This window comes from Motacilla alba, chromosome 2 (assembly GCF_015832195.1).
Source record: "Motacilla alba alba isolate MOTALB_02 chromosome 2, Motacilla_alba_V1.0_pri, whole genome shotgun sequence".
Taxonomy (NCBI): Eukaryota; Metazoa; Chordata; class Aves; order Passeriformes; family Motacillidae; genus Motacilla; species Motacilla alba.
The window spans coordinates 144,627,021-144,639,973 of NC_052017.1; the positions used below are offsets into that span (position 1 = coordinate 144,627,021).

Sequence of the window (12,953 nt, forward strand, 5' to 3'; positions counted from 1 at the left end):
TTTTCCTATCAGACTGGACATCAGGCAACTCTGTAACTAAACAGAATAACTAAACTGCAATAGCTCTGTTGCTCACTAAACTGGCTGCATCTAAAACCAGATTTTTTGGAGTACTTGTTTTTTAATAATGTTTTCAGTTCTGTACTAAAGATTCTGCAGGTTCAACAGAACTGATCCTCCAAGATTTCACCCTAAACGTTACCAGAACTTCTATTCTTCCTGTTCCTCCCTTTCCCAAAAATGTCAGGTTGTCCACAGGATTGCATGTCCCAAATTGCACTGTCCCAGTGAGATGAAACCTTGCCATTACAGCACAGGAGCCATGGCTCAGTCTGTGGGTTCAATACAAAGGTAACAGAATAGGCAGCAGACACCAGGAAAGTGTTCTGATACTTCAGAACACTTAAAATAGAAGCAAATTCTATATTTAGAGTGACTCCATTAAAAGAAAATAGGTCTTAAACTGCTTTATATGCATGATTGCCTCTTCTAGGCCACCCACTTCTTGACTGTGAGACAAAGATTCTCATTAAATGCTCCACACTGACTCTCCTCTGTGCCCTTCTGCATTTCAGGATGTTTGAGCATTTCCTAAAAGGACTGCCAAACTGTTTAACAGACTTTCATACTACCACTATAAAAATTTAATCACCTAAATTGGGTGAACTGAATATATACTCACTAGATAAATACTAACTCACCAAGATTTTGCATACTTTGAGGGAACAGAATGCTCCAAGGTTATCCTCATCTTACTGCCTCTAAATTACTGATGCATTTCACGGAGAGACAAATGTCTTTTAAAAACTTGAAGAGGGAGATTCAGATTTTCAGTCATGCTGATGAAGTACCTGCTCATAAAAGGCAATCATGTCCCCTAGTGGGAGGCTGCTACTTCCTACCCTTAGAAGATAGGGAAGCATTAAGAAACATTGGATGCCTCCACCCACTTGGGATGCTGACTGAGGGTGCCAACAGACAGCAGCTACAGCAATCACCACTAGATCACAAACTAATGACTACAGCCCATGCCCAGAAGTGAGAAAATTGGTTTCTAGGCTCTACCCAGCCTAGTCTCCACATGTCCCAAATCCCAAAAGAATTTCCTCAGTATTCAGGTTAGGGAAATGCCTAAGAACAAGGCAAACACATACAAGGTCTTATTTTTCATTAAAAGCATCAAATGCCAATAAGGAAGATAAAGGTTTTCCTGTTTCCCTAGGCAATCATTTCAAGAAGTCAAAGCATATAAATATCAGGGTAAAAAAAAAGAAGTTTACTGTACTGATCATTTCTTTCACAAAAATCCTTCCTCCAGCACTATCATATCTCTCTTTTAAAGGCAGAATCGACTTTAGTTTACTAGACTTTATTTATGCCTTTTGCTTTCCTCTTTTCAGTCAATATCACCTAAGTTAATCTGCCTTCAGAAGAATAGGATTTGAGTTCTTCATGGCATTCTGACAGCAGCTTCTACAGATAAGCATTACCAGTGAGCCTCATCTCTGGCTCAAACTCAGAGATGGCCTACAGTGTCTTACAGTCTGTCCCTTAGAAAAACAGCCTGTCCTTCACTACAGAGTTCTCCAATACTTATCAACAGTCTGAAAGGTAATGGAATTATTAGAAATGGATCAGAAATAAACCAGGAAAGAACATCAACCTAATTCCTATTAATTCAACTAAATTCTGCAAATGTACTAAAGCTTCAAGTACAGATCACAAAAAAAAAAGGATATAGAGAAACCAGAAAACAATAACAAAGACAAAATCAGAAGTATTTTGTTTGGGAAAGGAATACAGAATTCAGAGACCTTCAGCTTGGAAAAGAGGTAACTGAAAGTGAAATATCAGAAAAAACTCTAATTAGCAACACAGTGAAAAAAAAAAGTGTGACTAATTATTATCTTGCAACCCACAAAAAACAGTTCAATACAGACTTAAACTAAAGGAATATGCACTTTCACCCCACATTTAATTAAGTTATGGAACAATTACTGCATAATGTCACAGAGACTGAAAATATAAATGCATTCAAGATGGGATTTAGACAAATTAATTGATACATATTAAATATGATAATCTAATGCAAACACCAGCTCAACAACTGTCAGAATCCATGAGACTTTACACAATAAGTGTCATTTTTCTTTCCTTTAGAGATGCTGCATCCTGCCTTTAGACCAACTTTTTTTGTTTTAAAAAAGAACTTTAGCTGAAGTTAAAATATATTTTAAAAAATCTTCATAATGTAGGTATACATAACAGATTTTAACTGTACAGACCATAACTCTGTACTGGTCTGTACAGCTGAAATAATGTGCTATGGATATGAAGTGAATATTTGTTTCTTTCAATCTCTTTTTGAAAGAATGTGTTTTTCCAGCTTCCACAATATCCTGTGAAATGTGCTCCAAATGTGTGTGAGCCATAGTACGACAGTTCTGAAAGTCAAATAATCAGAAACCAACTCTACCCATAATCCCAAAGCTCTCCATGCAAAGACATCTCTAACCCTCAAAATAAAGCTAAAAAAAAAAGCAAAAGGACCATTTAACATTAGGTCACCCTGAGACTGAACCCATTTTAATTTAGACAAAAATAGAAATGCTGACCCGTGTATGGGAGGATGAAGATTCCCCGTTTCACCAGAGCTGGACATTAGATTGGCTGAGCTAAATCAATCTGTAAACCCACAATAAGATGAACACCTGCTCACATTCTGAGGGGAAAGGTTTCATTAACCTTGCCTAATTCAACATTTGCTGTAAGTCAGCATAAGGATAGCATCTTTTCTCTGACCCTCCATTCAACTACATGTTGGTGATGCCTGAAAAGTACCAGCCCAGGAGTTCATGAATAGGATTAGAGAGGGAATCCACCTAAAATCTACACCATATCTCTCCTTCTGCAAATTAATTTTCTATAATAATTAATTTTCTAGTGTGTTTCACTACAGAAGTGCATCAACAGGCACAATGATATGAAGAACACAAAGCTGGAGCTGGAGAACAGCACTTGCCTGTAACATCAGTCTGTACTTACTGACCAAGATACTTTGAAAAGGGGCAGTCCCAATCCTCCTCCTTTCCCCAGGCGGATCATTTTGCCTGATACTAAATCCATTCAGATGTGTCATAAACCCAAAACCATCATTCCATGAGCTAAAGAACAGAAATTATCTTAAAAAAGACTGTTATCAGTTAAAAAGACTGCCACCAGTTAAACCAAGTCAGTCCCAAATAGTAAGCAAAATTATATTCTTCCACTTCTTCCCCACTGCCCAAAAATTTTGATGGAAGAAAGAACTAAATGTTCATAGATTACAGACAGAATCCTCTCACAGAGTAGCAGGAGAACTCAGGTGGACTTTTATGGACAGTGGAAATCAAGGAGAGAAAAGCCTTCACAGTGTTTTATTAAGAATTTGTAGTTGAAAAAAACAAACAACTCCTTTAGAAAACAAAAATAATTATTCTCTAGAAGCTGAATACTTCATACTACTTTTGTATTTCTTGAAAACAAACAAAAAAAAATCTACCACTGACCATCTTCACAGGAACTTAAACTAATCTCCTAGTAACAAGCTGAGTCTTTAAAATATTACAGAATTTACATAAAATAGTAATTTAAATGTTCACATCTCTCCTGAATCAAACTAACTGAGCATGAATAATAAATTGGTTTTTGACACCTTTATAATTTACAGAATTTAAACATGGGAAACAAAAGACATTAAAAACCAAGAAGATGGAATGTTTGGACAAATTTATTCACTTGTTCTTAAAAACAGACTTAAAAAAAAAAGTGTCTGCCATTCAAAACAGTTTTCAGAAGTGCATATAATTGCAGTTACTCCCTCGCTTAATTGTGATGCTTACAAAAAACTGTCCTGTGTTCGATCTGATGCCTTGGTGTGCTCAGAAACTCAGCATTCCTTCTCTTGGAGGTGTCCACATCCCTCCAGTTATAAAACCATGGGGTGGTTTGGGTTGGAAGGAACATTAATGGTCCTCTAATTCCAACCTGCCTGCTGTGAGCAGAGCCACCTCCCACTAGACCAGACTGCTCAAAGCCCCATCCAACCTGGCCTTGAACACTTCCAGGGATGGGGCATCCACAAATTCTCTGAGCAAACTTTTCCATGCCTCACCACCCTCACAGTGAAGAAATTCTTCCAACAACCTAATCTAAAACTACCCTTTTTTCAGTTTGAAGCTATTTCCCCTTATCCTATCACTCCATGTCCAGGGGAAGGACCCTGTGCTTGGCCTTGCCCTGCAGGAGCTTTGCCCAGGCTCACCCCTCAAGCCTATCAAGGAACTTCAAGGCCTGCACTAAAAAAACAACTACAACTTTTATTCAAACTGTATTTAGTCTGTGGGTTAATGTCAGCTTTCAGATTTCTATAGCTGTAAATCTATTCATATGCCTCCCAAGAAAACATTACAGAAGAGGAGCATCAGGGAAAACCAAAGCTGCCCAAATGTCCTTTCTGGGAGGTTAAAAACTGACTGATCCTGTTTGTTCAAAGGGATTTTGAAAACATTCATTTAGTCATAATCTAAATGATACAAAGCATTGTCCCAAACCTCATTAATGTTTAGCAAAGTTACAGCAAAGTGTCAATGCATTACTTCTAAAAGAATCTTTTATTTAAGAGGAGAAAAATACAGTTTCAGTAGCTCCTTAGTACTGGGAATAAAATACAGCTAATTCTTAAGGCCTTCTCTATTTTTCTAAGTGTCATCTGAAATCTTCCAACAGAATTTTACTGTAATGGACACAAAAAGGGATATTTCCATGCACCCTCAAAACCAGGTAACAGGTAGGTACAGATTGTTAATGCCTGCAGAGAAAGGACTTAGTTTAGAGTGTGTTTAAGGACCTTCAAACTTTATTTTCAACTTAACTTTACAGATGGTCCAGTACAAAGAAAGCAGAAGAGAAGGGAGAACTATTTTATCTATTTATATTCTTCAATAGCAGTCTACAGCAGTAACTCATCTCTTCAGCACAAAATAAATCTCTAGAAAAATGACTATGATAAAGACTGTGAAAGATCTTTATTTAAAACTCCAGACATTTAAGTATTACTGAGCAAGGGGAACTGTCTAAGAATTGCTAGTGACATTAAGATAAAGTTAGATTGTGGAAATTAAATGGATTGTGGAAAAAAAAAAGAAGGAAAATCAATGAAAAATAAATTATAAAATAATTGCATTAAATGAAATATTTTTCTTTTGAATCTTTAATCACTTATATAGTTTCTTCTAGAATTTCCAAATTCTGAAAAGTTGTGACAATTCTTAACTTTTTGAAGAATACTGACTTTTTTATTACACATAATTTAGCTGGGAACTTGAATGTAGTAAGATTATTAATTATCAGTCAAATAGATGAGAGGACCTTCAAAAACTGCTGTAGCTTCATACTTGACCATAAATCCCTTTGGTTCATTAAAACCTTCTGAATGTTTGATGTACTATGCCCAAGTACTTCCAAAGTTTAAGTTATTTTACTCTTCTGAGTATCTCAAAAAGCTTTTTGGTTTTGGGCAAGAAAGCCCAAAATTTTGGTTTTCCAAAGAAAAATTTTACTAGGTAGTAATTAAGGCAGTAACATCCACTAGATTTACATTCCTTTTCTGCGTCACATGCTTCCTATATTTGCTTCATTATCTATATTTACTGTTATTTCATTTGCCTTTTTAGGCCAGTTTTGTGAGGAAATGGATCTTTGATTGCATTATCCACCATGTCTTTCCTTCCCCTCTTGGAAATTCTTCTAGTCCTTGTCAGAAATGTAAAGGTCTAAGAAAAAAACTCTTACAAAGTGCATAAAATTTAGCACCAGGAGAGGGGAATCTCCAGTTATGGCTCTTTCCAAAAGCCCTGAGGAAAGGAGGTTTGTCTATATCCATAAATTAACACCTAAAGGTGTTAATTTACTGACACCTCCATGAGTCCCTGAACCAGCATATCACAAATCTCAACATCAATCCTGCTAGCTTCCAACCCACAACAACAAAATGAAGACCTTAAAGTTGTTCTGATAGTTACAAGCAAAACAAATACTCAGAATTGTTAATAATAACAAAAAGAAGAACAGTAAAGCTACAAAGCTGAAAATAATGCACAAGACTATAAAAAAGGGATTCTAACAGTCAGACAGAATGGCTAATGGTTTATAACCAGTTAATGGTTTATATAAACAGTCAAATGCAAATCTAGGTTTAACTAAATTGTTTGAATCCTCTAATCATTATGTAGAACTTGATTTTCAAATATATATGCACTTTTCTGTTCCCTGGTCAGTGCTTCAGCATTTTCTTCTTTAAAACTATTCAGAGACTAAACATAATTGATGTTAATGCAGTAATTGAGGTTAACTACAGCCAGGTCCAGCATTTCTTGTACCTATGTAGAAATGTGACTGAAGTTCTACAATTACATAGCTGCCAGATGTGGACACTCTATCAAGATAATCAAATAATGCGAAATATTTTTCATACACTAAATATTCTAAGCAATTTTGTTTTAGACCAGTGAATGTTTTATACAGTGTCAGCATAATTAAAAAAAAAAAAGCGATTTTGATTACCTGGAATAGTTTCATGGGCTGTCAAAACCACACTTATAATAGGATTTTTAGCTCCTGAAACCTGCTCAGTCTCCTTAGTTGATGCTGTTTTCTCTGCTTTCTGAACTCTGGGCCTCTTGGGAGTTTTTTCTCGCTCATCTTCCTTCCTGTCAAGGTCAACGTCAGAATCATTACCTAAAGAGCAAACATCAAAAAGAAGGTAACTATGTACAAAAGCAATGCAGGTAACACAGTTACTAACACCCCAAGAACAAATGGGGAGAAAATTTATGCTACACTAGAAATAAAGATGTTATCAAAACAAGATGGGCTGCATGATCCCTAAAGGGGAATTTTTCTTCCCTCTATTTATAAAATCTAGTATGATACTTATACAAACAAAGAAAATAAGAGAGAAAAATAATCAAAATTTTAAAAATGAACTCTCAGAAAAATGAACTCTCAGTGAGAGTTATATAAAATAACAATAACTTATACAAACAAAGAAAATAAGAGAGAAAAATAATCAAAATTTTAAAAATGAACTCTCAGTGTTTCTAAATTCATTCACATTATTGTGGATTTCTGTGAAAATGCTAAAAACTTCATTGAAATTCTCAGGATTTTGCAATTAATGAACAATTTCTTTTTCTCTTTTCCATATTTAATTGTTCTGACAATCTTAGGATTATTTTTTCTTGTACTTTCATTATCCATCTTATTTAAGGGAAAGTCTTTTGACAATCTCTTTGGATTAGACCTTCTTCCACTCCTGTTATTGTAAATCAACAGCCAGCAGCATAATTTTCTTTTTAGCATTGATTCAAGAATAATTAGGGTTCAAAATAGTTCTTTGGTTCAACCTAGCTCCCAAAATGTAACTCCTCATTTTGAAGGCCTGCACTTCCGAATCATTCCCTTTTCCTGTTCAGAATGTCTTCAACCTCTTAAATAGGGTAAGTTTTCAACCTGTTAACTAGAAAGCCACACAACAGCTGTATACAAAACACTCTTCTGAGATAAAAATGAATAGCCAGTAATCAGCTGATTTCTTTTTTAAAGCAAATGAAGGATTCTTTTATTGAAATTCTAAACAATAAAAGTAAAAAAAACCCAAACAAAACCAACAGTGTCTTTATAGATAAATAATTAGCAGCATAGATAAACAAACAGAGAACTCTTAAGTTTATACAAATAAATTTTTTTATATTAGATGAAGGGGTAGAAGATGCAGAAAAGAAAAAACAAAGTTGGCAAATTAAGGCACTATGCAAATGTTCCAGATGCCATGAACAAGGAAAGAAGAAACTAATGGAAGAAAATTATAAATAAAACCAGTGAATTTTTCTTTTTTTTTTTTTAACTCTCTCAATCTACATCAGTTGATTCAATCACCAGAGTGAGTAATTCCATGTATATATAAAATATGCTGTAGGAAAACAAAGTATAAATAAAAACTGGTAAGAGCAAAACTGTAGTGTGTCCAGACTTGTTTCTGTCATGCAAACAGCAGAAGGAGTGAAAAGATATACAACATGGAAGCAGCTGTTTTAATTCCAGAAATATTTTGTAAATACTCAGCTGAGATTGAAACAAAGACTGTCTCTGTGGCCTGACTCTAATGGAACAAAGGTTTAGAGTGTCCTGGTTGTTCCTTGCAAAAATGAAGGACACAAGCAGAAGCTGAAGCAGCATGGGTAAGGCTAATCACATAACCTGAAGAAACCACAATCTCTTTACTAGACACAGAAGCAGAAGAAAACAAGGTGTGCAGGAAGAAGTTTAGCTTTCTCAGGCATCCTGAGACAGAAATCTGTATGCTAACAACTGACAGTGATTTAATAATAAAGTGTAAATTCATATTTACAGTCTCCAGAATGAGGAACAAGGAAAAAGCAAACTGAATTCAAACAGAGCCAGCCATGATTCTGCCCAGCTTCCAGCTCCCCTGCCTGGAGAGCCCCCAGCTTTTCAACACCTACTAATGATTTTTCCAATTTCATTACAAAAATTCCTTGATCTATGCCTCTTCTCAACTAGGTTCTTCTCTGTGGACTTCTATGATTTTGGAACATATTGCTGCTTTGTAGGTATAAAGAGTTTCATAATGTACCCATTTAACTCCTTAATATAGCTGTAAATTATTCATTTATACTAAAAGCACACAGCTCTAACACTGATATTTTTCTGCAATACTTGAAAGGGATATTTGAAGATAAAGAAAAATCCCCTTCAAACAGAACCTGCTTGTGCAGTGGTTTGTTTTGGTGTGCTGAGCAGGGGTGGAAGGAAGCAGTCAGACTCTATCTTACAGTTCTTTTCCAACCTTAGTGATTCTATGAAACAAACATGTATTTTCACATTTTCTCCATTAAACAGCCTCTGTTAGTTTATTAGCAAGAATAAAATGAATTATCACTAATTTCTCAGCAGGAGCAGCCTACCAACACAATAAAGTCTTCTCATAAAGAATCTGAATACACAGAATCACAGAATAAACTGACTTGGAAGGGATCCACAAGGATCATGAAGTCCAACTCCTGGCCCTGCACAGGACTGTGCCCAAGAGTCACACCATGTGCCTGAGAATGTAATCTGCTAATTGAATTGTTTCCCTGAGTGTACTTCACATACTGGCTTAATTAATTAATTAATTACTCTGCTTTTGTTCAGTGGGCAGTAAGCAAAACTGAAAAGCATTAGAAAAAAGCCCCAAAAGATTTTTTTATGCCTATGGACAAAACATGCTTTAGCTAAAAGAAATCCAGAACCATATATTGGAATGAAAGCTCTGATGAAGGGAATGGAATTTTCTCCACTTCACTAGGATCATGTGATTCCTAGCAGTTATATGAATAGAATCCAAGCACCTTACTCCTAAACTCTCCTTTCCAACCATTAGAAAGATTCTAACCATTAATCAGTTTAATGATGAAGTGAAGTGGCTGAAGACAAATAATAAAACCATTTTACCTTTTCATGTTAATATGCAACTTTTGAGTATTGGAATTCTACTAAAAAAAGGACAACCACAGATTTGAGTTTGTTTGTCATCCATATTAGTGAACAAGTATGACCACAGAAGCCAACAAATGTTTCACATTGTTTTTCTTTCCTGACTTGCCTCTGTCAGGCAGATCAGTTTGGCAGTTCTTTCAGTCCAACCAAGGGTCAAGCTGAAGAGATGTATTACAATACACACTGCTGACTGTCTCCCTGCTTTTAAAACAGATCACAAAACTATTTTAAAAGACTTTAAAACAACATACAGAATTGCAATATCAAAATATTTCTTTGTTTAAATTGAGCTGTTTCATACACATAGAATATTTGTGCATGTAGGCTAAGCACTAAAAATTATGCCCATACAAAAAAAAAATTCTCCTACAAACCCAAAGCTGGTAAATACTTCAAACAAAGAACTCAATCTCAACTGCCTATATGACAAAAAATATCTCAGCTTTCTTAATATGAGCTGAAAACACCCACCCCCTAACAGGAGGATTACATTCAGTATGAGCAAAGGTGTGAGGAAGCTACTGAGTGCTGTGCAATCTCAGTTAACACAAAAAAGTCCACACATAGATTGGTGAGAAACAGCAGTGAGAAAACTCCACTGATTTCCTGATGATACGTCTGCTACTAGTGCTGAGGATGTGTAAGAACATTCTCACCCTCACATGATACTTGATTAAAAATCCTCTTTCTACAGTGATCTAGATCTGATACTTAAACATTAACATTTATTCACTAATTTGACACCTGTTGATGGCAGTAGCCCCATTCTACTCCTGTCTGAGAGAATCTTCCAGAAACAATTTGTTGATAAGGAGCTGGGGTATACACATTTACAACACTTTTTGCTACAAAGAGAACTATTTCGTGATCTGTGTGTAACCTGAGACTTAAAAATCGTTCAAGCCAACACTCCCTATCAAACTACCACATGAACAAACACCTTAACTCTCAATGACAGCTGCTTTGTTTCTGAACTCTCTGTACACCAAAAAAAACTCTGAAGTGCAAGGTGTGCTTTAGGAAAGGATTGAAAGAGACACAAAAGTATGTTTTAATGAAAAAGAGCTTCAACTTTGACTACAGGGCTCAAACAGCCTTTCTATGTGGCCATCTCATCAGTATTTAGCTTCCTTCCTGGAAAAAAAATCCTTCACTGTTAGAATCATGGATTAGAGTGTCAAATAAATGCTTTGTCCGTCTCAGCTAGCAGAGTTCTGCTGTATAATAACTACCATGGGTTATACAGGAACACCCTTGGATGATTTTAAGATGATTTATGAGAAAATGGAGTATATGCCACTTGAATAGCTGAGTTTCTTCAGGCAGTAAAAACCTTTGTTTGCTCCTGAACAGGTTTGTTTAGACAGACTGTCTCATTCTGCACCTCCCTTGCTGAGCAGCCAGCTCAGCACTTTGTCAGCTGGCACCTGGATCCAACAGACAGACGGACAGAGCGCCCTCCCCTCCCCAGTGCCAGGTGTTTCCAACGCCACTCGTGTTTGTGCAAGGAACACAACCCTGAGCTGCCTCCAACACCAGCCAGGAATGGTCAGGGCTGCTGATCAGTAGAGTTCCTGCCAGCTCTGAATTAATCAGGGATTCCAGAGCCCCATCCAACTGCATCCTTCATCGGCCCCAGGATGCTGCTGGAGTCATTAATTGAAGGGATTGCTCTCAGCATTTGTAATTGGATGTAGGACATTTCACAGGCATAGCTATACAGCCTTAACTGGCATGTTTTTAAACTACTCCTCATTCAAATTACTATTTTTTAACCTCTAAGAAGTGATATTTTATAGCAGCAGGAGAGCAGCTTGGAAAAAAGAAAGTGAACTGGCCATTTGAAATTAACACATGCAATTGTTTCTCCTGCAGAGAATGACATTCTACTTACAGGAAGAATTAATTTAAATTAGAATGGCAAAACGATTTTAAACTAAGGCCAAAAGTGACATCTTTAAGATATATGTAGGCTCCCACTTCATGAGGATTGAATGGTTCACTCCAGAGAAGGGATTGTAATCTGTTTTCCACTCAAATGTCATTCCCCAGCCATTAACTGTCCTCTCTTGTATCTTGCCAGCCAGATCCAAATCATTAGCCAGAATTGTTAATTTTGTTTATAACAGAAATAGGTGTACACAGAGTTTGGCTTACAAAACAGAAACTTGCTTAGGCAAATAAGACCTCTATGAAAAAATACATTTACTAAGCATGTACATGGGGAAATTGGAAATACAGCTGACAATTTTTAATCCTGTGCTGTATTGGCTTTGTGTGGTCATGTTTTGGTAGCAGGGGGGGATACAGTTTGGCATCTCTGATGGAGATTTGGGCTTATTCCTCACTATCCTGCTCTCATTTGATTGGTAATAAGTTAATTCCATGAGGCTGTGTCTGTTTTTCCTGTGATGGTAACTGGTGAGTGATCTCTCCCCACAAGCCTTTTGTTGTATTTTCCCTTTCCAGTCCAGCTGAGGAGCTGCTTCCTGGGCACCCTGGAGTCCAGTCCAGGCAGGGTCAACCCTTCAGATTTGAAAAAAAGACACCTTTTTTGGTTTTGTTTTGGTTTCTTTTTTGCCTGTTATAGTGAATGGGCCCACAAGGTGAAGGCAATCATTATGCTTTAAAGGATCACATGAGATGCACAGAGGATGTCAGTAACCAGTAGGGCTTGGTGACTCTGGAAAGAGCAGGAGAACTATCAGTGAGTCACTGATCTCGGAGATCAGTGCAGATCACTAATTACAGAAGCAAGGAACAGCAGAGGCCCACTGCATCTACCAGCTATTCCTCCGACCAACACATGAGCAGGTTCAATGAAGTTTCAAACCTAGCTTCAACTAGAGTTTTCTAGTGATTTATTTGTTTTAAATGCCGGTCATGTTAGGGATTTCAGCACTTTTCTTGTCAACCTATAAAACACAGCAGAACATTTTATTACTTGGAAACCTCTATGAATATTTGAGCTCCAGCTCAAAACATATATTAGATTTCTTTGAATAGAGAATATCACACAGAATAACTATATATATATATATATATTTCAATATTTTCATGCTTAGCATATTTTAGCAGTAGCCAAAACATTATTTTGGTCAAAAATATAAAACACTGCATCATATGAGATGCTAGGAAAAAATTAACTCTATTGCAGCCAGACACAGTGCAAAGTGGAAACATTGGCTATTAACCAGATGTCCATAGAGTGCTAAGCTTTGTAAGAAATTAAAAACATGAGAAAGTGGTATAAACTTTAAAACTATAGAAATATCTCAGAAGCATTCAAAAAAAAACAGATAAGTAATTTCAAGTTGGAAAATACACGGATAAAAGGAAAAAAAAACCAACCT

General features: G+C 36.3%; 1 protein-coding gene across 3 annotated transcripts in view; it reads right to left on the bottom strand.

The window, feature by feature from the left end:
• Positions 1 to 12,953, bottom strand: part of ZFAT (zinc finger and AT-hook domain containing) — an 89,314-nt gene that overhangs the window by 44,660 nt on the left and 31,701 nt on the right. For all 3 annotated transcript variants that reach the window (XM_038164570.1, XM_038164562.1, XM_038164579.1), the window contains one exon: positions 6,604 to 6,777. In XM_038164570.1, coding sequence (XP_038020498.1) covers positions 6,604 to 6,777 — 174 coding nt within the window. The remainder of the gene's footprint in view (positions 1 to 6,603; positions 6,778 to 12,953) is intronic.